The sequence below is a fragment of the Rhinoraja longicauda genome, chromosome 34 (genome assembly GCF_053455715.1).
Source record: "Rhinoraja longicauda isolate Sanriku21f chromosome 34, sRhiLon1.1, whole genome shotgun sequence".
NCBI classification, from domain to species: domain Eukaryota; kingdom Metazoa; phylum Chordata; class Chondrichthyes; order Rajiformes; family Arhynchobatidae; genus Rhinoraja; species Rhinoraja longicauda.
The window spans coordinates 11,555,312-11,580,346 of NC_135986.1; the positions used below are offsets into that span (position 1 = coordinate 11,555,312).

Here is a 25,035-nt window from a genome sequence, read left to right on the forward strand (position 1 = left end):
GACGGTTCAACAGCCCCGACCGCGGGTGAACAAAGAGGAAGCTGATTGGACTTTATTACCTTCCATCACAGTGAGGAATGTGGAATCCGCTGTGGGGGATGTCTATGTGACATTTTATTTTATGTGGCTGTGTGTCTTGTTGCTTTTCACTTAGTATGGCTGTACGGTAACTCAAATTACACCGAACCTTAATTGTTACACGTGACAATAAATTGATCTTGATGTTGAATCTTACAGAGCGATGCTGTACAACACCGGCCCCTCCTGGAGCAAGGCGGGAGGTGCGGGCAGTGAAGACACAAACAAAGTGCTGGAGTAACTCAGCGGCTCAGGCAGCATCCGTGGGCAACGTGGAACAGGCCACGTTTAGGGCCGGGACCCTTCTTCAGTCTGTCCCGTGTTCCTGCCCCAGAGAGGTTCCTTGTGTGAAGGGCAGCAAAGCAGTGGGGCCAAAAGATGTTGTTCCCTGACCGGGAATCGAACCCGGGCCGCGGCAGTGAGAGTGCCGAATCCTAACCACTAGACCACCAGGGAAACTGCTGACAGTGAGGCGTATATTCGAACATATCCTCTTGCAATTACTCACACTCATTCTCACCACTTTCCACACCGACAACACACACCAGCTGGACAAACTTTGTGTGTGTCTTCACTGACTGCACATCCCGCCTTGCTCCAGCATTGTACAGCATCGCTCTGTAAACACCACAACACAAAGACCAGACACAAAGTGCTGGAGTAACTCGGGGGGGCAGTGTGTGTGTGTGTGTGTGTGTGTGTGTGTGTGTGTGTGTGTGTGTGTGTGTGTGTGTGTGGATGGGGGGGTCAGGCAGTGTGTGTGTGTGTGTGTGTGTGTGTGTGGATGGGGGGGGTCAGGCAGTGTGTGTGTGTGTGTGTGTGTGTGTGGATGGGGGGGGTCAGGCAGTGTGTGTGTGTGTGTGTGTGTGTGTGTGTGTGTGTCTTTATGTGTGTGTGTGTGTGTGTGTGTCTGTGTGTGTGTGTGTGTGTGTGTGTGTGTGTGTGTGTGCGTACCTGTGTGTGTGTGTGTGCGTACCTGTGTGTGTGGAGGGGAGGGTGGTCAGGCAGTGTGTGTGTGTGCGTACCTGTGTGTGTGGGGGGGAGGGGGTCAGGCAGTGTGTGTGTATACCTGTGTGTGTGTGGAGGGGGGTGGTCAGGCAGTGTGTGTGTGTGTGCATACCTGTGTGTGTGGAGGGGGTGGTCAGGCAGTGTGTGTGTGTGTGTGCGTACCTGTGTGTGTGTGGAGGGGGGGGTCAGGCAGTGTGTGTGTGTGCGTACCTGTGTGTGTGTGTGTGTGCGTACCTGTGTGTGTGTGTGTGCGTACCTGTGTGTGTGGAGGGGGTGGTCAGGCAGTGTGTGTGTGTGCGTACCTGTGTGTGTGGAGGGGGGGTCAGGCAGTGTGTGTGTGTGTGCGTACCTGTGTGTGTGGAGGGGGGGGTCAGGCAGTGTGTGTGTGTGCGTACCTGTGTGTGTGGAGGGGGGTGGTCAGGCAGTGTGTGTGTGTGCGTACCTGTGTGTGTGGGGGGGAGGGGGGTCAGGCAGTGTGTGTGTGTGTGTGTGTACCTGTGTGTGTGGAGGGGGGGGGTCAGGCAGTGTGTGTGTGTGTGCATACCTGTGTGTGTGTGGAGGGGGGGGTCAGGCAGTGTGTGTGTGTACCTGTGTGTGTGGAGGGGGGGGGTCAGGCAGTGTGTGTGTGTGTGCATACCTGTGTGTGTGGAGGGGGGGGTCAGGCAGTGTGTGTGTGTGTGCGTACCTGTGTGTGTGTGGAGGGGGGGGGTCAGGCAGTGTGTGTGTGTGCGTACCTGTGTGTGTGATGGGGGGGGGGTCAGGCAGTGTGTGTGTGTGTGTGTGCGTACCTGTGTGTGTGTGGAGGGGGTGGTCAGGCAGTGTGTGTGTATGTGTGCGTACCTGTGTGTGTGGAGGGGGGGTCAGGCAGTGTGTGTGTGCGCGTACCTGTGTGTGTGGAGGGGGGGGGTCAGGCAGTGTGTGTGTGTGCGTACCTGTGTGTGTGGGGGTGGGGGGGGGGGGGTCAGGCAGTGTGTGTGTGTGCGTACCTGTGTGTGTGGAGAGGAGGGGGGATCTGGAGGGAGGAAGAATAATCAATTAATTATTGATTGATTAATTAATGCATTTATTTATTTAGCTACATGTCTATCAATTAAGTGATTGATTGATTGATCGGAACCTGAGGGGTAACATTTTCACACAAAGGGTGGTGGGTGCATGGAACGAGCTGCTGGAGGAGGTAGTTGAGGCTGGGACTATCGCAGCGACTGCAGACGGTTCAACAGCCCCGACCGCGGGTGAACAAAGAGGAAGCTGATTGGACTTTATTACCTTCCATCACAGTGAGGAATGTGGAATCCGCTGTGGGGGATGTCTATGGGAAATTGTATTTTATGTGGCTGTGTGCCTTGTTGCTTTTCACTTAGTATGGCTGTACGGTAACTCAAATTACACCGAACCTTAATTGGTACACGTGACAATAAATTGATCTTGAATCTTGAATCTTACAGAGGACCACAGTCTAGGGTCCTTCCGCTGCTGGACATGGGGGGCAGGGTGTGGTGGAGAGAGACGCCCCTCCAAATAAGGGATATGTATGTAAATGTATGTAAATGTCTAAGTAAATGCCTGTATTGAATATGTAACCTCCGGAAATGTCGGATGGGTTTGTTTAAAAAAGATGTTTTGTAAATGATATTTATTACTTGAATAAAGTATTTTTTGATTAAAAAAAATAAATTAAAAAAAAGTACAACACCGGCCCCTGCTGGAGCAAGGCGGGAGGTGCGGGCAGTGAAGACACACACAAAGTGCTGGAGTAACTCAGCGGCTCAGGCAGCATCTGTGGTGAACGTGGAACAGGCCACGTTTAGGGCCGGGACCCTTCTTCGGTCTGTCCCGTGTTCCTGCCCCAGAGACATTCCTCGTGTGAAGGGCAGCAAAGAAGTGGGGCCAAAAGCTGCCGTTCCCTGACCGGGAATCGAACCCGGGCCACGGCAGTGAGAGTGCCGAATCCTAACCACTAGACCACCAGGGAAGCTGGCAGTGAGGCGGATATTGGAACATATCCTCTTGCAATTACTCACACTCATTCTCACCGACAACACACACCAGCTGAACAAACTTTGTGTGTGTCTTCACTGACCGCACATCCCGCCTTGCTCCAGCATTGTACAGCATCGCTCTGTAAACACCACAACACAAAGACCAGACACAAATTGCTGGAGTAACTCGGGGGGGGGTCAGGCAGTGTGTGTGTGTGTGTGTGTGTGTGCGTACCTGTGTGTGTGGGGGGGGGGGGGGGGGGGGTCAGGTAGTGTGTGTGTACCTGTGTGTGTGGGGGGGGAGGGGAGATCTGGAGGGAGGAAGAATAATCAATTAATTATTGCTTGATTAATTATTGCTTTTATTTATTTAGCTATCTTCAGACTGATGTCGGGGGTGGGACAAAGGAAGGATATAGGTGGAGACAGGAAGATAGAGGGAGATCTGGGAAGGAGGAGGGGAAGGGAGGGACAGAGGAGCTATCTGAAGTTGGAGAAGTCGACGTTCATACCACCGGGCCTTCCCTGATACCACCTATATCCTTCCTTTGTCCCACCCCCGACATCAGTCTGAAGAAGGGTCTCGACCCGAAACGTCACCCATTCCTTCTCTCCCGAGATGCTGCCTGACCTGCTGAGTTACTCCAGCATTTTGTGAATAAATCGATTTGTACCAGCATCTGCAGTTATTTTCTTATACTATTTATTTAGTTACATGTCTATCAATTAGTTGATTGATTGATTGATTGATCGGAACCTGAGGGGTAACATTTTCACACAAAGGGTGGTGGGTGCATGGAGCGAGCTGCTGGAGGAGGTAGTTGAGGCTGGGACTATCGCAAAGCAATGAGACAGGTACATGGATAGAGGCCACAAGAATAAGGGGTCGGACATTTAGAACGGAGATGAGGAAGAACTTTTTCAGTCAGAGAGTGGTGAAGGTGTGGAATTCTCTGCCTCAGAAGGCAGTGGAGGCCAGTTCGTTGGATGCTTTCAAGGGAGAGCTAGATAGAGCTCTTAAGGATAGCGGAATGAGGGGGTATGGGGCGAAGGCAGGAACGGGGTACTGATTGAGAGTGATCAGCCATGATCGCATTGAATGGCGGTGCTGGCTCGAAGGGCTGAATGGCCTACTCCTGCACCTATTGTCTATTGACTCTGAGATGCTGGAATCTGGGGCAACACACAAATTGCTGGAGGAACTCAGCGGGTCAGGCAGCATCTGGGGAGGGAAATGAACAGGAGACCTTTCTGTCAGACACCAGGAACTGCAGACGCTTGTTATAAAAAAAAGAGCAAAGTGCTTTTTCACACAAAGGGTGGTGGGTGTATGGAACGAGCTTCTGGAGGAGGTAGTTGGAGCTGGGAGTATTTCCCTCCCCAGATGCTGCCTGACCCGCTGAGTTATTCCAGCACTATGTATGTGTGTGTCTTGGTCTTGTGGTGTTTACAGAGCGATGCTGTACAACACCGACCCCTGCTGGAGCGAGGCAGGAGGTGCGGGCAGTGAAGACACACACAAAGTGCTGGAGTAACTCAGCGGCTCAGGCAGCATCTGTGGGGAACGTGGAACAGGCCACGTTTAGGGCCGGGACCCTTGTTCAGTCTGTCCCGTGTTCCTGCCCCAGAGAGATTCCTTGTGTGAAGGGCAGCAAAGAAGTGGGGCCAAAAGCTGCCGTTCCCTGACCGGGAATCGAACCGCGGCCGCGGCAGTGAGAACGGAGAATCCTAACCACTAGACCACCAGGGAAGCTGCTGCCACTGAGGCGGACATTGTGGTGTTTACATGTATAGGGCAGGTTTGGAGCGATATGGACCAAGAGCAGGCAGATGGGACTAGTGGAGATGGGAAATGTTGGCCGGTGTGTTTTCAATCTCTGTCCGCGACGGAGATGTGATGTTTCTCCGTGTCGTATCCCCGTCCCCACTGCGGCCTAACATCGAGGAGTTGGTGGCCTTTCCTGAAGACCGGCCCCGCGCTTCGTGCCGCGGGCGCGGCGCGGACTTTAACATCGCGGCGCTTGCGACCCTTTGCCGGGGATCGACTGCGGATAGCTCCAGCCGCGGGGCCTGTGGACTTTAACGCCGTGAAGCCTGCGGTCTCTGGTGAGAAGAGGCCGACTCGGGAGCTCCATGCCGCGGAGAGAGTTTCAACCGTCCCGACGCGGGGAGTTTGAACCGTCCCGACGCGAGGGCCTCGGACAGTCGGCAGCGGCGACTGCAGACGGTTCAACAGCCCCGACCGCCGGTGATCAAAGAGGAAGCTGATTGGACTTTATTACCTTCCATCACAGTGAGGAATGTGGAATCCGCTGTGGGGCATGTCTATGTGAAATGTTATTTTATGTGGCTGTGTGCCTTGTTGCTTTTCACTTAGTATGGCTGTACAGTAACTCAAATTACACCGAACCTTAATTGTTACACGTGACAATAAATTGATCTTGATGTTGAATCTTACAGAGCGATGCTGTACAACACCGGCCCCTGCTGGAGCAAGGCGGGAGGTGCGGGCAGTGAAGACACACACAAAGTGCTGGAGTAACTCAGCGGCTCAGGCAGCATCTGTGGTGAACGTGGAACAGGCCACGTTTAGGGCCGGGACCCTTGTTCAGTCTGTCCCGTGTTCCTGCCCCGGAGAGATTCGTTGTGTGAAGGGCAGCAAAGCAGTGGCACCAAAAGCTGCCGTTCCCTGACCGGGAATCGAACCCGGGCCACGGCAGTGAGAGTGCCGAATCCTAACCACTAGACCACCAGGGAAGCTGGCAGTGAGCTTGCAATTACTCACACTCATTCTCACCACTTTCCACACCGACAACACACAGCAGCTGAACAAGTGTCTCCTCATCCCCAACTCAACTCTGTGGGGCTCTGCTAAGATGCCAGCTGCAATATTGATGGAGAGGGAGTGAGGGGGAGAGGAAGTGAAGGGGAGGGGGGGGGGAGGTGTGGGCTGGTGTGGGCTAGTTGGGCCAAAGGGCCTGTTCCAAAGCTGTACCCCCTATGACTCTTAAGTAGTTTAAAGGAATGAACATGACAAGTATTTTTAAAACTGAAGTATATAAAAAGGGTCTTGACTCGAAACGCCACCCATTCCATCTCTCCTGAGATGTTATCTGTCCCAATGACTTACTCCAGCTTTTTGTGTCTAAGTCCATCTCCACTAGGGTTGCCAACTATCTCACTCCCAAATGAGGGACAAAGTGACGTCACCGCCCCGCGCCCCACGTGACCTCACCCAGCCAGCGGCCACGTGCTCCCGCTCCACCAATGGCAGCCACCCGGGCCGGGAGGCGGGTTGCTACGCAACCTCCTTCAGATGGCGCCCGGGCCTCCGGACCTACACTGTCCAGGCCTACACTGTCCAGGCCAACACTGTCCGGGCCTACACTGTCCGGGCCTACTGTGTCCGGGCCTACTGTGTCCGGGCCTACACTGTCCGGGCCTACACTCTCCGGGCCTACTGTGTCCGGGCCTACTGAGTCCGGGCCTACTGAGTCCGGGCCTACAGTGTCCGGGCCTACACTGTCCGGGCCTACACTGTCCGGGCCTACTGTGTCCGGGCCTACTGTGTCCGGGCCTACTGTGTCCGGGCCTACTGTGTCCGGGCCTACTGTGTCCGGGTCTACAGTGTCTGGGCCTACAATGTCCGAATCTACAGTGTCCGGGCCTACAATGTCCGAACCTACCGTGTCCGAACCTACACTGTCCGGACCCTCAGCGGCCCTGGGCCTAATACGGGACATGGGCGGTCCCGTACGGGCCAAACCAATTTAGCCCAAAATACTGGATGTCCTGGCTAATAGGTGACAGTTGGCCAACCCTAATCTCCACCCACACACCAGACCTTCTGAAGGCACCAGCCAGAATGGTGATGGTTCTTCCCTGGGGTATCCTGTACTGCTGGAGGGACTCAGCGGGACAGAGAGCTCTGTGAGAGGCAGGGGGCTCCTGCCAAAACACCCCCCGTCCCTCCGCCTCCCCAGATGCCGTAGGGCCCGAGGCTTTCTCCGGCAGTTTGTGTTGTGTAGCTGCAGATTGCTACATCGCCAATCTCCCGTGTCATCTCTGAGAATGCGCCCGGATTTCAACAACAGAGACGTTTACTCATGGTCGCCTGTCCTCTCTCTCCCCGCACCTCTCCTCCTCTCCTCCACTCCCCACCTCCCTCTCCATCCCTTCCCCCTCCCCTCCCCTCCCCAATCAACACCTCTCCCACCGTCTCCCTTCTCTCCACTACCTTCTGAAGAATAAAGGGGAGGCCATTAAAACTGAGGTGAGAAAAAAATATCTTCACCCAGAGAGTTGTGAATTTGTGGAATTCTCTGCCACAGAGGGCAGTGGAGGCCAATTCACTGGATGGATTTAAAAAAGAGTTAGATAGAGCTCTAGGGGCTAGTGGAATCAAGGCATATGGGGGGAAGGCAGGCATGGGTTACTGATTGAGAATGAGCAGCCATGATCATAACGAATGGCGGTGCTGGCTCGAAGGGCCAAATGGTCTCCTCCTGCACCTATTTCTATGTTTTACCCTCCCTCTCTCCCCGCCCCTTTCATCCTCTCTCTCTCCCCACTCCCAACTCGTTCCCCTCCTACCCCATGTCCACTCCATGCCCATCTCTCCCCTCTGCAATGTACGCCTCTCTCCCCTCTCTATACTCCCTGCTCACCACACCCACCCCGTTCTCTCCCCTCCCTTCCCGCCCTTCATTCCTCCCCTCCCCACCCTCCTCACTCCTCCCTCTCAACTCCCCGTCATCCTCTACCCTCTCTCCCCTCAACACTCTTCTCCCATCCCTCACTCTCCCCCCCCCCCCCTCCTCCCCTCTTGCTTCCGCTCCCCTCCCGTCCCCTCTCCTCTCATCCCTCCCCCTCACTCTTTCTCCATCAATATTGCAGCTGGCATCTTAGCAGAGCCCCACAGAGTTGAGTTGGGGATGAGGAGACACTTGTCCAGCTGGTGTGTGTTGTCGGTGTGGAAAGTGGTGAGAATGAGTGTGAGTAATTGCAAGAGGAAGTGTTCCAATGTCCGCCTCAGTGGCAGCAGTTTCCCTGGTGGTCTAGTGGTTAGGATTCGGCACTCTCACTGCCGCGGCCCCGGTTCGATTCCCGGTCAGGGAACGGCAGCTTTTGGCCCCACTGCTTTGCTGCCCTTCACACAAGGAATCTCTCTGGGGCAGGAACACGGGACAGACTGAAGAAGGGTCCCGGCCCTAAACGTGGCCTGTTCCACGTTCCCCACAGATGCTGCCTGAGCCGCTGAGTTACTCCAGCACTTTGTGTGTGTCTTCACTGCCCGCATCACCCGCCTTGCTCCAGCAGGGGCCGGTGTTGTACAGCATCGCTCTGTAAAATTCAAGATCAAGATCAATTTATTGTCATGTGTACCAATTAAGGTTCGGTGAAATTTGAGTGACCGTACAGCCATACTAAGTGAAAAGCAACAAGACACACAGCCACATAAAATAACATTTCACATAGACATCCCCCACAGCGGATTCCACATTCCTCACTGTGATGGAAGGTAGATAGATAAGAATAAATAGGAATCTGAGGGGTAACCTTTTCACACAAAGGGTGGTGGGTGTATGGATCCAGCTGCCAGAGGAGGTAGTTGAGGCAGGGACTATACCAATGTTTCAGAAACATTTAGACAGGTACATGGATGGGACAGATTTGGAGGGATATAGGCCAAATACAGGCAGGTGGGACTAGATTTAGAATTAGTGATACGGCGCGAAAACAGGCCCTTCGGCCCACCGAGTCCGCGCCGCCCAGCGATCCCCGCATATTAACACTGCCCTACACACATTAGGGACAATTTTTACATTTACCCAGTCAATCAACCTACATACCTGCACGTCTTTGGAGTGTGGGAGGAAACCGAAGATCTCGGAGAAAACCCACGCAGGTCACGGGGAGAACGTACAAACTCCGTACAGACGGCACCCATAGTCAGTGTCGAAACTGAGTCTCCGGCGCTGCATTCGCTGTAAGGCAGCAACTCTACCGCTGCGCCACCGTGCCACCGGGCACGGGCATAGTGTAGGCCGGGCATGTTGGCTGGTGTGGGCAAGTTTAGTAGAAGAGATTTGAATGCTGGATGACTTGGTTTTAGTGTTTAGCTTTAGTTCAGAGATACAGTGCGGAAACAGCCCGTTCGGCCCACTAATGATCCCCGCACATTAACACTATCCTACACACACTCGGGACAATTTACTTTTACACTGAGTCAGCAGGTAGGGTTGCCAACTGTCCCGTATTAGCCAGGACATCCCGTATTTTGGGCTAAATTGGTTTGTCCCGCAAAGGACCGCCCCTGTCCCGTATTAGGCCCGTGGGCCGCTGTAGGTCCGCTGCAGTGTCGCCTTGGACAGTGTAGGCTAACGGAGTGTGTTCGCCTAACGGAGGTTGGGTAGCGGCCGCCATTGGTGGAGCGGGAGCACGTGGCCGCTGGCTGGGTGTGGTCACATAGGCCGTGAGGCGGTGACGTCACCTTGTCCCGTATTTGGGAGTGAGGAAGTTGGCAACCCTATCTGCGGGACTTATTTTTGCCTCATATTCCCAGCATATGCAAGATTTGTTTTTTTGCCTCAGATTCCCAGCATCCACAGGAGCTAATTTGGACTTGAATTCCCAGCATCTACAGGGTTTTGCTGCTATGACGGCCTTTACTAACATGGCGGCGTTTACTAACATGGCTGCCATTACTAACATGGCGGCCTCTACTAACATGACGGCCTTTACTAACGTGGCTTCCTTTACTAACATGGCTGCCATTACTAACATGACGGCCTTTACTAACATGGCTTCCTTTACTAACGTGGCTTCCTTTACCAACATGGCTTCCTTTACCAACATGGCTGCGTTTACTTACATGGCGGCCTTTACTAACATGGTGGCATCTACGGACATGGCAGCCTTTACTATCATGGCGGCCTTTACCAACATGGCTGCCTTTACCAACATGGCTTCCTTTACGAACATGGCTGCGTTTGCTAACATGGCGGCCTTTACTAACATGGCGGCCTTTAACAACATGGCTGCCTTTACTAACATGGCGGCCTTTAACAACATGTCTTCCTTTACTAACATGGCTGCCTTTACCAACATGTCTTCCTTTATTAACATGTCTTCCTTTACTAACATGGCTGCCTTTACTAACATGGCGGCCTTTACTAACATGGCTGCCTTCACCAACAATGGCGGCCTTTACGAACATGGCGGCGGCGTCGCGTCTGATTGGTCACGCCCGCTCTACGTATGACATCACTGGGAACGCGGCGCCCCCCCCCCTAGCGCATGCGCGCGGAGTGTCGCCGGGAGTTATGGCGACCAACGGGATGGAGGTGGAGCCGGCGGGTGAGTCGCGCTATGTCCGCGCCGCCCGGGAGGGCTGCGACCCCCCCCCCTCACCCACCCCGGTCACCGCCCTGCGACGGGAGGGAGGGAGGGAGGGAGGGGGGAGGTGGGTTGGGGAAAGCGACCGGGAGGGGAACGGCGCCGTCCGCGGCGCTCCGGGACGGGCGGGCAGCGGTCGCCATGGCGGCGAGAGCGGAAATGGGCGGTGGGAGAACCGAAGCGGGCTATGGGAGGACCGGTAGCGGACAGTGGGAGGACCGGAAGTGGACGGTGGGATGACCTGATGCGGGCGGTGGGAAGACCGGATGCGGGCGGTGGGAGGACCGGAAGCGGGCCGGTCTGATTGGACCGACTTCCCTGTTGGCTGAGGGTTGCTTCCTTTGAGGAAAGGCCTGGGAACAGGCAGAGGAGGGCCTGCCTGCCCTGTTCTCCCCTGCCCTGGCATCATGTTGGGCATGGACATTGTGGGCCGAAGGGCCTGTTCCTGTTCGTGATTATGTACACCTCAATAAGATCTCCCCTCATCCTCCTGCACTCCAAGGAATAGAGACCCAGCCTGCCCAACCTCTCCCTGCAGCTCACACCCTCTAGTCCTGGCAACATCCTCGTAAATCGTCCTGGCGCCCTTTCCAACTTTGACGCCATCTTTCCTGTAATACGGTGCCCTGAACTGAACACAATACAGATGCTCCCCGACTTACAATGCTTCCACTTACAATATTTCAACTTTGTGACAGTGCAAACGGTAGCGAGGGGCCGCTCTCGATTCCGGCCACGTGATCATGTGTATTAAATGCATTTCGACTTACGATGTTTTCGGTTTCCGATGGGTTTATCGGAATGTAACCCCGTCGTAAGTTGAGGAGCACTTGTACTCTAAATGCGGCCTCCCCAACGTCTTATATAACTGCAACATGATCTCCCAACTTCTATGCTCAATACTCTCTGGAGAAACTCAGCGGGACAGGCAGCATCTCTGGAAAGAAGGAATGGGTGATGTTTCGGGTTGAGACCCTTCCTCAAAGCTTCTTCTATACTCAATGCTCTGACTTATGAAGGTCAAATGTGCCAAAAGCCCCTTTGGAGGAACAGCACCTCATATTTCGCTTGGGCAGTTTACACCCCTGCGGTATGAACATTGACTTCTCCCACGTCAGGTAGTCCCCGCTTCACCTCTCTTTCCCCTCCTCCTTCCCAGTTCACCGACTAGTCTTCCTGTCTCCGACTACATCCTATCTTTGTCCCGTCCCCTCCCCTGACATCAGTCTGAAGAAGGGTCTGGACCTGAAACGTCACCCATTCCTTCTCTCCAGAGATGCTACCTGACCCGCTGAGTTACTCCAGCATTTTGTGTCCACCTTTGCTTTATTTCGGAGTTCTGCGTCTCGGTAGCAGTGCGCTACCGCCCTCGCATGCGGCCGTTTCCGCAAGCCAGCCAGCTCTTCTCGTGGAGGCTTGCATAGGGTCTCCACGTCTCCAACTCGGAGCTCCCACCCACCCTCAGTCCCCACCTCAGAGCTCAAGCCCGCAGCCCCCAACTCGGAGCTCCCCCGCATGGTCCCACCTCGGAGCTCTCGCCCGCAGTCTCCAACTCGGAGCTCCCCCGCGGTCCCCAACTAAGAGCTCCCCCGGGGTCCCCAACTCGGAGCTCTTCCCCGCGGTCTGCAACTCGGAGGTCGCCGCATGGTCCCACCTCGGAGCTTCCCCGCGCGGTCTCCACATTGGAGCTCCCCCCGCGGCCTCTTTGGGAAGATTTGACGGAAGAATTAACATTCTCGATTCTCTTCGTTCTCGATCCTTGCCACCGCAGCATCGCCGAGCGTGATGGCCTCGGGGGTGACGGGCAGCGTCTCGGTGGCGCTGCACCCATTGGTCATCCTCAACATCTCCGACCACTGGATCCGGATGCGGTCGCAGGAAGGGAGACCAATCCAGGGTAGGTGCAGTTGAGCGGCCGCGGTGAAAAGGGTGGGGGGTTGAGCCTTGGGTCGGGTGCACTGAACTGCAGCACCCTGACTGCCAACGCTGGTCACAGAGTGAGACAGCGTGGAAACAGGCCCATCGGCCCAACTTGCCCACGCCAACCAACATGCCCCATCTACACCAGTCCCTCCCAAAGATACCAGAGGAGCACGATAGACCACTCGACCCTAAAACCAAAGATACTAGAGGAGCAAGATAGACCACTCGACCCTAAAACCAAAGATACTAGAGGAGCAAGATAGACCACTCGACCCTAAAACCAAAGATACTAGAGGAGCAAGATAGACCACTCGATACTAGAGGAACAAGATAGACCACTCGACCCTAAAACCAAAGATACTAGAGGAGCAAGATAGACCACTCGACCCTAAAAACCGTAGTAGATCATGGGCAAAGATACTAGAGGAGCAAGATGAACCACTCGACCCTAAAAACCATAGTAGGTCATGGGCAAAGATACTAGAGGAGCAAGATAGACCACTCGACCCTACAAACCGTAGTATGCCACGGCGCCATTTTAGTCGGCAGAAACTTGCAGAAACATTTTAAAAGAAAAATAACAAAAATCTGTGAATTGATAGATGAGCTATATTCTGCATTTTAATGGTATCATCACATACTGTTCCCCCACAACACTGATTACACTACGAGAGGCAGAGCGAACGGCAGGATTTGCTTACTAAAATGGCTCCTTTGCGTACTACACTTCAGTATCAGCGATTTCAACGGAGTGGTCCATCTTGTTCCTCTAGTATCTTTGGTCCCACCTGCCTGCGGTTGCCCTCCAAACCTGTCCTATCCATGTACCTGTCCAACTGTTTCTTAAACTTTGGGATTGTCCCTGTCTCAACAGCCTCTTTGGGATGTGGGAGGAAAGTGGAGTACCCGGAGGAAACCCACGAGGTCACAGGGTGAACATAGAAAATAGGTGCAGGAGGAGGCCATTCGGCCCTTCCAGCCAGCACAGCCCTTCAATATGATCATGGCTGATCATCCACAATCAGTTCCCCGCTCCTGCTTTTTCCCCATATCCCCTGATTCCGTTAGCCCGAAGTGTTAAATGTAACTCTCTCTTGAAAACACCCAGTGAATTGGCCTCCACTGCCTTCTGCAGCTGAGAATTCCAAAGATTCACAACTCTGGGTGAAAATGTTTTTCCTCATCTCAGTCTTATAAAGCCTACCCCTTATTCTTAAACTGTGACCCCTGGTTCTGGACTCCCTCAACATCAGGAACATTTTTCCTGCACCTAGCCTGTCCAGTCCCTTATCTATATACTAAAACTCTCGTTTGTTTGTTTGTTTGTTCCTGAACTACAGCCAAAACGGTACACGATAGCGCGACAATTTCAGGCCCACCTTACTCACCGTCGTCCCTTTGGTGCTAATGGAAGAGGTTTCATTGAAATCGGTGTTATATTTTTAGTTATTCACATTTTAATGTTTAAATCTATCTCCTGGGGAGGGAAGGGGGGGAGGGGGGGTTGAGGGGGATGGAGTGGGGGGAGGGGGAGGAGGGATAAGGGGGGACGCTCCGCAGTTCCGCCCTTGCTCCCCCTCCCCCTAGTTGCAACAGAGACAGTCCCCCTGGTCCTTACCTTCCGCCCCATCAGCCATCGCGTACGACACATAAACCTCCGAAATTTCCGCCACCTCCAACGGAACCCCACCACTAGCCACATCTTCCCATCCCCTCCTCTTTCTGCTTTCCGCAGAGACCGTTCCCTCCACAACGCCCTGGTCCACTCGTCCCTTCCCACCCAAACCACCCCCTCCCCAGGTACCTTCCCCTGCAACCGCAGGAGATGCAACACCTGTCACTACACCTCCTCCCTCGACTCTGTCCAGGGACCCCGACAGTCCTTTCAGGTGAGGCAGAGGTTCACCTGCACCTCCTCCAACCTCATCTACTGTATCCGCTGTTCAAGACGTGGACTCTTACACATCGGTGAGACCAAACGCAGACTGGGCGATCGTTTTGCGGAACACCTTCGCTCAGCCCGCCTGAACCAACCTGATCTCCCGGTTAGGAAACAAAACTGCAGATGCTGGTTCAAATCGAAGGTTGGCACAAAATGCTGGAGTAACGAGTGCACAGAGTGAGGATTAATGGGTCCTTTTTAGAATGGCAGGCAGTGACTAGTGGGGTACCGCAAGGCTCAGTGCTGAGACCACAACTATTTACAATATGCATCATGGATGAAGGGATTAAAAGTACCATTAGCAAATTTGCAGATGACACAAAGCTGGGCGGCAGTGTGAATGGTGAGGAAGATGCTATGAGGTTGCAGGGTGACTTGGACAGGTTGTGTGAGTGGGCAGATGCAGTTTAATGTGGATAAGTGTGAGGTTATCCACTTTGGTGGTAAGAATAGGAAGGCAGATTATTATCTGAATGGTGTCAAGTTAGGAAAAGGGGACGTACAACGAGATCTGGGTGTCCTAGTGCATCAGTCACTGAAAGGAAGCATGCAGGTACAGCAGGCAGTGAAGAAAGCCAGTGGAATGTTGGCCTTCATAACAAGAGGAGTTGAGTGTAGGAGCAAAGAGGTCCTTCTGCAGTTGTACAGGGCCCTAGTGAGACCGCACCTGGAGTACTGTGTGCAGTTTTGGTCTCCAAATTCGAGGAAGGATATTCTTGTTATTGAGGGCGTAGGTTTACTAGGTTAATTCCCGGAATGGCTGGCTGTCATATGTTGAAAGACTGGAGCGACTAGGCTTGTATACACTGGAATTTAGAAGGATGAGAGGGGATCTTATCGAAACGTATAAGATTATTAAGGGGTTGGACACGTTAGAGACAGGAAACATGTTCCCAATGTTGGGGGAGTCCAGAACCAGGGGCCACAGTTTAAGAATAAGGGGTAGGCCATTTAGAACGGAGATGAGGAAAACCTTTTTCAGTCAGAGAGTTGTAAATCTGTGGAATTCTCTGCCTCAGAAGGCAGTGGAGGCCAATTCTCTGAATGCATTCAAGAGAGATCTAGATAGAGCTCTTAAGGATAGCGGAGTCAGGGGGTATGGGGAGAAGGCAGGAACGGGGTACTGATTGAGAATAATCAGCCATGATCACATTGAATGGCGGCGCTGGCTCGAAGGGCCGAATGGCCTCCTCCTGCACCTATTGTCTATTGTCTATAACTCAGCGGGTCAGGCAGCATCTCTGGAGAGAAGGAATGGGTGACGTTTCGGGTCGAGACCCTTATTCAGACAAGGTTCTCAAGCCGAAACGTCACCCATTCCTTCTCTCCAGAGATGCTGCCTGACCCGCTGAGTTACTCCAGCATTTTGTGTCTACCTGATCTCCCGGTTGCTGGTCACTTTAATTCTCCTTCCCATTCCCACACTGACCTTTCCGTCCTCGGTCTCCTCCATTGTCAGAGTGAGGCGAAACGCAAATTGGAGGAACAGCATCTCATATTTCGCATAGGCAGCTTACACCCTGACGTAACCCTTGCATTCCCCCTCTCTCCGCCCCTCCCCCACCCTGGTCGTCCTACTAGTTTCACTGTCGTGCTGCTTAGTTTCACTGTTTGTTTCCTCTCATTATCGCCTTATCCACAGCCAACAATAGAAACATAGAAAATAGGTGCAGGAGTAGGCCATTCGGCCCTTCGAGCCTGCACCGCAATTCAGTATGATCATGGCTGATCATCCAACTCAGTAACCTGTACCTGCCTTCTCTCCATACCCCCTGATCCCTTTAGCCACAAGGGCCACATCTAACTCCCTCTTAAATATAGCCAATGAACTGGCCTCAACTACCTTCGGTGGCAGAGAATTCCACAGACTCACCACTCTCTGTGTGAAAAAAAACTTTCTCATCTCGGTCCTAAAAGACTTCCCCCTTATCCTTAAGCTGTGACCCCTGGTTCTGGACTTCCCCAACATCGGGAGCAATCTTCCCGCATCTAGCCTCTCCAACCCCTTAAGAATTTTATATGTTTCTATAAGATCCCCCCTCAGTTTTCTAAATTCCAGCGAGTATAAGCCTAGTCTATCCAGTCTTTCTTCATATGAAAGTCCTGCCATCCCAGGGATCAATCTGGTGAACCTTCTCTGTACTCCCTCTAAGGCTAGAATGTCTTTCCTCAGATTAGGAGACCAAAACTGTACACAATACTCCAGGTGCGGTCTCACCAAGGCCCTGTACAACTGCAGCAGAACCTCCCTGCTCCCATACTCAAATCCTCTTGCTATGAATGCTAACATACCATTCGCTTTCTTCACTGCCTGCTGCACCTGCACGCTTGCTTTCAATGACTGGTGCACCATGACACCCAGGTCACGTTGCATCTCCCCTTTTCCTAATTGGCCACCAATGGACCATTGTCAGAAGGTCAAAAGGAATAGGAGCAGAATTAGGCCATTCGGCCCATCAAGTCTACTCCGCCATTCAATCACGGCTGATCTATCTCTCCCTCCTAACTCCATTCTCCTGCCTTCTCCCCATAACCCCTGACACCCGCACCTAATCAAGAATCTATCTCTGCCTTAAAAATATCCACTGACTTAGACAATGGACAATAGGTGCAGGAGGAGGCCATTCGGCCCTTCGAGCCAGCACTGCCATTCACCGTGACCATGGCTGATCATGCACAATCAGTACCCCGTTCCTGCCTTCTCCCCATATCCCCTGACTCCGCTATCATTAAGAGCTCTACCTAACTCTCTGGAAAGCATCCAGAGAATTGGCCTCCACTGCCTTCTGAGGCAGTGAATTCCACAGATTCACAACTCTCTGAGTGAAAACGTTCTTCCTCATCTCCGTTCTAAATGGCCTACCCCTTATTCTTAAACTGTGGCCCCTGGTTCTGGACTCCCCCAACATCGGGAACATGTTTCCTGCCTATAGCGTGTCCGATCCCTTATATGTTTCAATAAGATCCCCTCTCATCCTTCTAGAGACTTGGCCTCCACAGCCTTCTGTGGCAAAGAACTCCACAGATTCACCACCCTCTGACTAAAGACATTTCTTATCTCCTTCCTAAAAGAATGATCTTTAATTCTGAGGCTGTGCCCTCTGGTCCTAGACTCTCCCACTAGTGGAAACATCCTCTCCACATCCACTCTATCCAGGCCGCTCACTGTTCTGTATGTTTCAATGAGGTCCCCCCTCATCCTTCTAAACTCCAGCGAGTACAGGCCCAGTGCCCACAAACGCTCATCGTACGTTAACCCACTCATTCCTGGGATCATTCTTGTGGGCTCCACCTTTGATTGATCATATGGCTGGCTTTGGTTTGTCCTTATCGTACCTTTCATTCATTTGTACCCCTTTCATATCTCTCTCGTTTCGCGCTCCCCCCACTCTCGACCCGAAACGTCACCCGTTCCTTCTCCCCAGAGATGCTGGCTGAGTTGCTCCAGCATTTTGTGTCGACCTTCGATTTAAACCAGCATCTGCAGTTGATTTTTCCTGCACATCTGGCTGGCTTTGGTTTATAGACAATAGACAATAGGTGCAGGAGGAGGCCATTCGGCCCTTCGAGCCTGTACGCACCACCATTCAATGTGATCGTGGCTGATCATTCTCAATCAGTACCCCGTTCCTGCCTTCTCCCCATACCCCCTGACTCCACTATCCTTAAGAGCTCTATCCAGCTCTCCCTTGAATGCATTCAGAGAATTGGCCTCCACTGCCTTCTGAGGCAGAGAATTCCACAGATTCACAACTCTCTGACTGAAAAGGTTTTTCCTCATCTCAGTTATAAATGGCCGACTCCTTATTGTTAAACTGTGGCCCCTTGGGTTTGTTCTTTTCACACCTTGTACCCCTTCCGTATCCCTCGTTTCCCTCTCTCCCGACTCTCGACCCAGAACATCGCCCGGAGATGCTGCCCGAGCCGCCGATTCACTCGGGGTTCGGTTCCTGCTCAGGGCACCCCCAGCCCCTTGTAACCTCCGCTCTTTGGCGTCAATCTGCCGCACTTGTGCTTTCAGTTATCGGGGCTATGATCGGGAAGCAAGAAGGCAGAAACATCGAGGTGATGAACTCCTTTGAGCTCCTCTCACACACGGTGGAGGAGAAGATCATCATCGATAAAGAATACTACTACACAAAGGAGGAGCAATGTGAGGATTGTACTTTGGCACATCGCATTATCATATCATATCATATCATATCATATATATACAGCCGGAAACAGGCCTTTTCGGCCCTCCAAGTCCGTGCCGCCCAGCGATCCCCGTACATTAACACTATCCTACACCCACTTGGGACAATTTTTACATTTACCCGCCAATTAACCTACATACCTGTACGTCTTTGGAGTGTGGGAGGAAACCGAAGATCTCGGAGAAAACCCACGCAGGTCACGGGGAGAACGTACAAACTCCTTACAGTGCAGCACCCGTAGTCAGGATCGAACCTGAGTCTCCGGCGCTGCATTCGCTGTAAAGCAGCAACTCTACCGCTGTGCTACCGTGCCGCCCAATAGTTTAGTTTGGAGATACAGCGCGACAACAAGGCCCTTCGGCCCACCGAGTCCTCACCGACCTGCGATCCCCGCACACTCACACTATCCGACAATTTTACTATTTTTACCGAAGCCAATTGACCGACAAACCACGATCAATCACAATCAAAATAATACTTTATTAGCCAATTTTGTTTTGCAACACTCGAGGGATTCCATTTGCCGTACAGTCATGACAATAAAAAGCAACAGGACACACAAAATACATTTGAACATGAACATCCACCACAGTGACTCCTCCACATTCCTCACTGTGATGGAAGGCGAAAACAAAGTTCAATCTCGTCCCTTCTTTGTCCTCCCGCGGTCGGGGGCCTCGAGCCTTCCGTTGAAAAAGCTGTACGTCGTTGGAGTGTGGGAGGAAACCGGAGCACCCGGAGAAAACTCACGCAAGTACCGGGGAGAACGTACAGACAGCACCCATAGTCAGGATCGGACCCGGGTCTCTGGCGCTGTGAGGCAGCAGCTCTACCCGCTGCCAAAGAACGTTGATCTGTTTTGGACTGTTATGTACTTTATGATGAGGGGGATAGATAGGGGGAATGCACAGAGTGTTTTGCCCAGAGTAGGGGAATCAAGAACCAGAGGACATAGGTCTCTGGCGCTGTTAAGGCAGCAACTCTACCGCTGCGCCACTGTGCCCTGTTTAAGGCTCTGGCAGGTTCGAGTCCCGTCACACAACCATGCCAGGCTGATTCTCTCAGCTGTGCCCTTGCGACGGGCTTCCCTTGGCGTTCTGCCCTCATCACGCCAGGTGCAACAGCACGGTGGTGCAGCAGTAGAGTTGCCGCCTTGCAGCGAATGCAGCGCCGGAGACCCAGGTTCCATTTCGACTACGGTGCCGTCTGTACGGGGTTTGTACGTTCTCCCCGTGACCTGCGTGAGTTTTCTCCAAGACCTTCGATTTCCTCCCACACGCCAAAGACGTGCGGGTTTGTAGGTTAATTGGCTTGGTAAATGTAAAAATTGTCCCTAGTGGGTGTGTAGGATAGTGTTAGTGCGTGGTGATCGCTGGTCGGCACGGACCCGGTGGGCCAAAGGGCCTGTTTCCGCGCTGTATCTCTAAACTAAACTGATCTCCCGGTGGCCGAGCATTTCAACTCCCACTCCCAGTCTGACCTTTCTGTCATGGGCCTCCTCCAGTGCCATAGTGAGGCCCACCGGAAATTGGAGGAACAGCACCTCATATTTCGCCTGGGCAGTTTGCAGCCAAGTGGTATGAACATCGACTTCTCCAACTGTAGATACTTCCTCTGTCCCTCTCTTCCCCTCCTCCTTCCCAGATCTCCCTCTATCTTCCTGTCTCCACCTATATCCTTTCTTTGTCCTGCCCCCCTGACATCAGTCTGAAGAAGGGTCTCGACCCGAAACGTCACCCATTCCTTCTCTCCTGAGATGCTGCCTGACCTGCTGAGTTACTCCAGCATTTTGTGAGTAAACTAATCTAAAATGTTATCTGCGATCTTCTGGTCATTGATTGTGTTTTTCTTCCTGCTCCAGTCAAGCAGGTGTTCAAGGACATGGAGTTCCTGGGCTGGTATACCACTGGCGGTCCTCCTGATGAATCTGACATCCATGTTCACAAGCAGGTCAGTCTACAGTGGTATGTAATCGGATGGTCCACAGTCACATAGTCTTTAGACGTTTACGTTAGACTTCAGAGGTACGGCGCGGAAACAGGCCCTTCAGCGCACCGAGTCCGCGCCGACCAGCGATCCCCGTACACTACATACAAAGGCAGCAGGAGACAGCACCCATCGTCAGCAACTCTTACGCTGTGCCACCATGCCTCACAGCGCCAGAGACCCGGGTTCCATCCCGACTACGGTCGCTTGTCTGTACGTGGTTTGTACGTTCGCCCCCTCACCTGCGTGGGTTTTCTCCGAGATCTTTGGTTTCCTCCCACACTCCAAAGACGTACACGTTTGTGGGTCGATTGGCTTGGTAAATGTAAAAGTAAAATTGGCCCCAGTGTGTGCAGGGTAGTGTTAATGTGCGGGGATCGCTGCTCGGCACGGACTCGGTGGGCCGAAGGGCCTGTTTCTGTGCTGTATCTCTGAACTAAACTACACTAACACTATCCTACACACTAGGGTCAATTTACACTTCGCCTGTTCGCCTTTGGAGAGTGGGAGGAAACCGGAGCACCTGGAGAAAGCAGGCAGTCACGGGGAGAACTTATAATCTCCGTACAGACAGCACCCGTAGTCAGGAACAAACCCGGGACTCTGGCCCTGTAAGGCAGCAACTCTACCACTGGCCCAGTGTTCCACCCCTACATCTGTGAGCTCCAGCAGCTTTGACTTCTCTAACTTCAAGTAACCCTTGCTTTCCCTCTCTCCATCCCTTCCCAGTTCTCCCACCAGTCTCACTGTCTCCGACTACATTTTATCTCTGTTTGCTTTGTTGTTACCTTCTCCCAGCTAACAATGATCTATTGTCTGTACGGAGTTTGTACGTTCTCCCCGTGACCTGCGTGGGTTTTCTCCGAGATCTTCGGTTTCCTCCCACACTCCAAAGACGCGCAGTTTTGTAGGTTAATTGGCTTGGTATAAATGTAAAAATTGTCCCTAGTGAGTGTAGGATCGTGTTAATGTGCGGGGATCGCTAGTCGACACGGACCCGGTGGGCCGGAAGGGCCTGTTTACTCGCTGTATCTCTAAACTAAACTACACTTCCTTGTCTATGTATCTCCCTCTCCCATGACATCAGTGTGAAGAAGTTTTTTATTCACAAAATGCTGGAGTAACTCAGCAGGTCAGGCAGCATCTCAGGAGAGAAGGAATGGGTTCTCCTCCTCAGTGTGAAGAAGGGTCTCGACCCGAAACGTCACCCATTCCTTCTCTCCCGAGATGCTGCCTGACCCGCTGAGTTACTCCAGCACTTAAACCAGCATCTGCGTTTCCTTCCCACACAACTCCAGCAAGCAATTGTTTTTTGTCCATCGCGGCACTGTGGGGAGGCGGCAGAGTTGGGGAAGAGAAACTTTCACGCTGCCTCGGCAAGGCCAGCAGCATCATCAAGGACCAGTCTCACCCACCCCGGCCACTCCCTCTTCTCCCCTCTCCCATCGGGGCAAGAGGTACAGAAGTGTGGAGACGCACACCTCCAGATTCAGGGACAGTTTCTTCCCGGCTGTTATCAGGCAACTGAACCATCCCACCACCAACTAGAGAGCGTTCCTAACCTATCATCTACCTCATTGGAGACCCTCTTTGATCGGACTTTACTGGACTTTATCTTGCACTAAACATTATTTCTTTTATCCTGCATCTGCACACTGTGGACAGCGTGATTGTAATCAAGCAGGTACTATCACAAGGTAGACACAAAATGCTGGAGTAACTCAGCAGGTCAGGCAGCATCTCGGGAGAGAAGGAATGGGTGACGTTTTGGGTGGAGACTACTATCACAACGTTTAAGAGACATTTGGACAGGTACATGGATAGGATAGGTTTATAGGGACATGGGCCAAGGGCCTGTTTCCACGCTATGACTCCATGTATAGTCTTTTCGCTGACTGGATAGCACTTAACAAAAAACGTTTTCACTGTACCTCGGTACACGAGACGATAACAAACTAAACTAAACTTTCCTGTGCTTAATTATATAGTCCGATGGGATTATCTGTGCCCATTGACAGAGCCTCATTCAAAAGACACCGTGCAGTATTGTACCAGACCAGCAAAACAAAAAAAAACAGTGTAGGTCGGACATAGGGGTGCCAACTATCTCACTCCCAAATAAGGGACAAGCTCATGTCACCGCCCTGCGCCCCACGTGGCCTCACCCAGCCAGCGGCCACGTGCTCCCGCTCCACCAATGGTGGCTGCCCGGGCCGCGAGGCGGGTTGCTACGCAACCTCCGTTAGGCAGTGCCCGGGCCTCCGGACCTACACTATCTGGATCTACACTGTCTGGGCCTACAGCGTCCGGGCCTACAGCGTCGGCCTACAGCACCCGGGTCTACAGCGTCCGGGCCTACAGAATCTTGGCCTACAGCGTCGGCCTACAGCGTCTTGGCCTACAGCGTCGGCCTATAGCGCCCGGGCCTACAGCGTCCGGGCCTACAACGCCCCCCAGGCCTAATACGATACAAAGGCGGACCCGTACGGGACAAACCAATTGAGCCCAAAATACAGGATGTCCTGGCTAATACGGGACAGTTGGCAACCCTTAGTCGGATACCACAGCCCACTTAGCCAACCAAGCCTGGCACATGAAGGATATAAGAAAATAACTGCAGATGCTGGTACAAATCGATTTATTCACAAAATGCTGGAGTAACTCAGCAGGTCAGGCAGCATCTCGGGAGAGAAGGAATGGGTGACGTTTCGGGTCGAGACCCTTCTTCAGACGCAAGAAGGCACAAGAAGGATCCTGACCCGAAATGTCGCCCATTCCTTCCCTCGAGAGATGCTGCCATTCCAGCTGAGTTACTCCAACACAAGGCTGACACAATATAAGGAAGTACAAGTGTAAATTGTCCCGAGTGTAGGATAGTGTTAGTGTGCGGGGGTCGCTGGGCTGTGCGGACTCGGTGGGCCTTAGGACCTGACTCTGCACTGTATCTCTAAACTAAACTAGATTCAAGTTTCAGTTTAAGTGTCGCATGTATTAATTAAGGTGCAGTGGAATTTGAGTTAACTAGACGTGCAAACTCCGTACAAACAGCACCTGTGGTCAGGGTGGAACCTGGGTCTCTGGCCCTGTAAGCGCTGTAAGGCAGCAACTCTACCGCTGCGCCATCGTGACCGCCCTTTTGGTAATAGAGCGTTTGGTGCGAATTACTATGTCTCAGCAAAGATGCATGCGGGCTGCTAATTCTGAGGTATTCCCTCGTCTCTGTTGATCAACTATCCGCTCATCCCTGCCTCTCCTCTCTGTCCTCTGCAGGTGTGTGAAATCATTGAAAGCCCGCTCTTCCTGAAGCTGAACCCCATGACGAAACACACAGACGTAAGTACGCACCTGAATAAACCTTTAAGTTGAACAACTCGTTCAAAGCAAGCCATTGTCTGAGCTGAATCTCGCTGGACAATGAACGCTGGGGTAACGCAGCGGGTCAGGCAGCATGTTCACACGTCATGGCTGGGGCAGGGGTAGAGTTGCTGCCTCACAGCGCCAGAGACCCGAGTCAAGTCAAGTTTATTTGTCACACACATGTACAAGATGTGCAGTGAAATGAAAGTTGCAACGCCTGCGGATTGTGCTAAACTACAAAACACAATAGAAAAAGAAAAAAAAAATTAACACAAAAAATAAATGAATACAGTAAATTAAATGAGTCCCTGGTGATATGAGAGTTAACAGTCCTGGTGGCCTGTGGGAAGAAACTCCGTCTCATCCGCTCTGTTTTCACAGCGTGACAGCGGAGGCGTTTGCCTGACTGTAGCAGCTGGAACAGTCCGTTGCTGGGGTGGTCCGGGTCCCCCATAATGTTGCTGGCTCTGGATCTGCACCTCCTGATGTATAGGTCCTGCAGGGGGGCGAGTGTAGTTCCCATGGTGCGTTCAGCCGAACGCACTACTCTCCGCAAAGCCTTCCTGTCCTGGGCAGAGCTGTTCCCAAACCAGATTGTGATGTTTCCGGACAAGATGCTTTCTACAGCCCCAGAGTAGAAGCACTGAAGGATCCTCAGAGAGACTCTGAATTTCCTCAGCTGTCTGAGGTGGTAAAGGCGCTGCCTTGCCTTACTCACCAGACCCTGACTACAGGTGATGTCTGTGCAGAGTTTGTACGTTCTCCCCGTGACCTGCGTGGGTTTTCTCCGGGTGCTCCTGTTTCCTTCTACACTCCAAAGACGTGCAGGTTTGTAGGTTAATTGGCCTCTGTGAATTGTCCTTAATGTGTAAGATAGAACTAGTGTGCAGGTGATCACTCATCCGCACAGACTCAGTGGGCCGGAAGGAACAGAAAGCACCTGACGACGGGTGCTGTCTGTACGGAGTTTGCACGTTCTCCCCGTGACCGCGTGGGATTTTCTCCGGGATCCTCGGTTTCCTCCCACACTCCAAGTACCACCTGGAGATAAGGAATAGGTGATGTTTTTTTAAGGTCGAGTCTGAAGAAGGGTGAATTCACAGAGTCTTATTTCGGGGGATGAAGGACCAGAGGACATGGGTTTAAGGTGAGAGAGGGGAAAGAT

At 52.6% G+C, this 25,035-nt stretch overlaps 1 protein-coding gene and 4 non-coding genes across 5 annotated transcripts in view; 2 read left to right on the forward strand and 3 right to left on the reverse strand.

Annotated features, from left to right (window-relative positions):
• Positions 1–462: 462 nt before the first annotated feature.
• trnae-cuc (transfer RNA glutamic acid (anticodon CUC)) lies at positions 463–534 on the reverse strand. Its single transcript has one exon. It is a non-coding gene; the product is annotated as a tRNA-Glu (tRNA).
• A 2,455-nt stretch (positions 535–2,989) lies between these two features.
• trnae-cuc (transfer RNA glutamic acid (anticodon CUC)) lies at positions 2,990–3,061 on the reverse strand. Its single transcript has one exon. It is a non-coding gene; the product is annotated as a tRNA-Glu (tRNA).
• A 2,692-nt stretch (positions 3,062–5,753) lies between these two features.
• On the reverse strand, positions 5,754–5,825 carry trnae-cuc (transfer RNA glutamic acid (anticodon CUC)). The gene has a single exon. It is a non-coding gene; the product is annotated as a tRNA-Glu (tRNA).
• Positions 5,826–8,114: 2,289 nt separating this feature from the next.
• trnae-cuc (transfer RNA glutamic acid (anticodon CUC)) lies at positions 8,115–8,186 on the forward strand. The gene has a single exon. It is a non-coding gene; the product is annotated as a tRNA-Glu (tRNA).
• Positions 8,187–10,348: 2,162 nt separating this feature from the next.
• Positions 10,349–25,035, forward strand: part of cops6 (COP9 signalosome subunit 6) — a 34,596-nt gene continuing 19,909 nt past the window's right edge. The window contains exons 1-5 of the mRNA XM_078427889.1: positions 10,349–10,427; positions 12,238–12,363; positions 18,353–18,484; positions 20,389–20,477; positions 23,784–23,846. Coding sequence (XP_078284015.1) covers positions 10,394–10,427; positions 12,238–12,363; positions 18,353–18,484; positions 20,389–20,477; positions 23,784–23,846 — 444 coding nt within the window. The 5' untranslated portion in view covers positions 10,349–10,393. The remainder of the gene's footprint in view (positions 10,428–12,237; positions 12,364–18,352; positions 18,485–20,388; positions 20,478–23,783; positions 23,847–25,035) is intronic.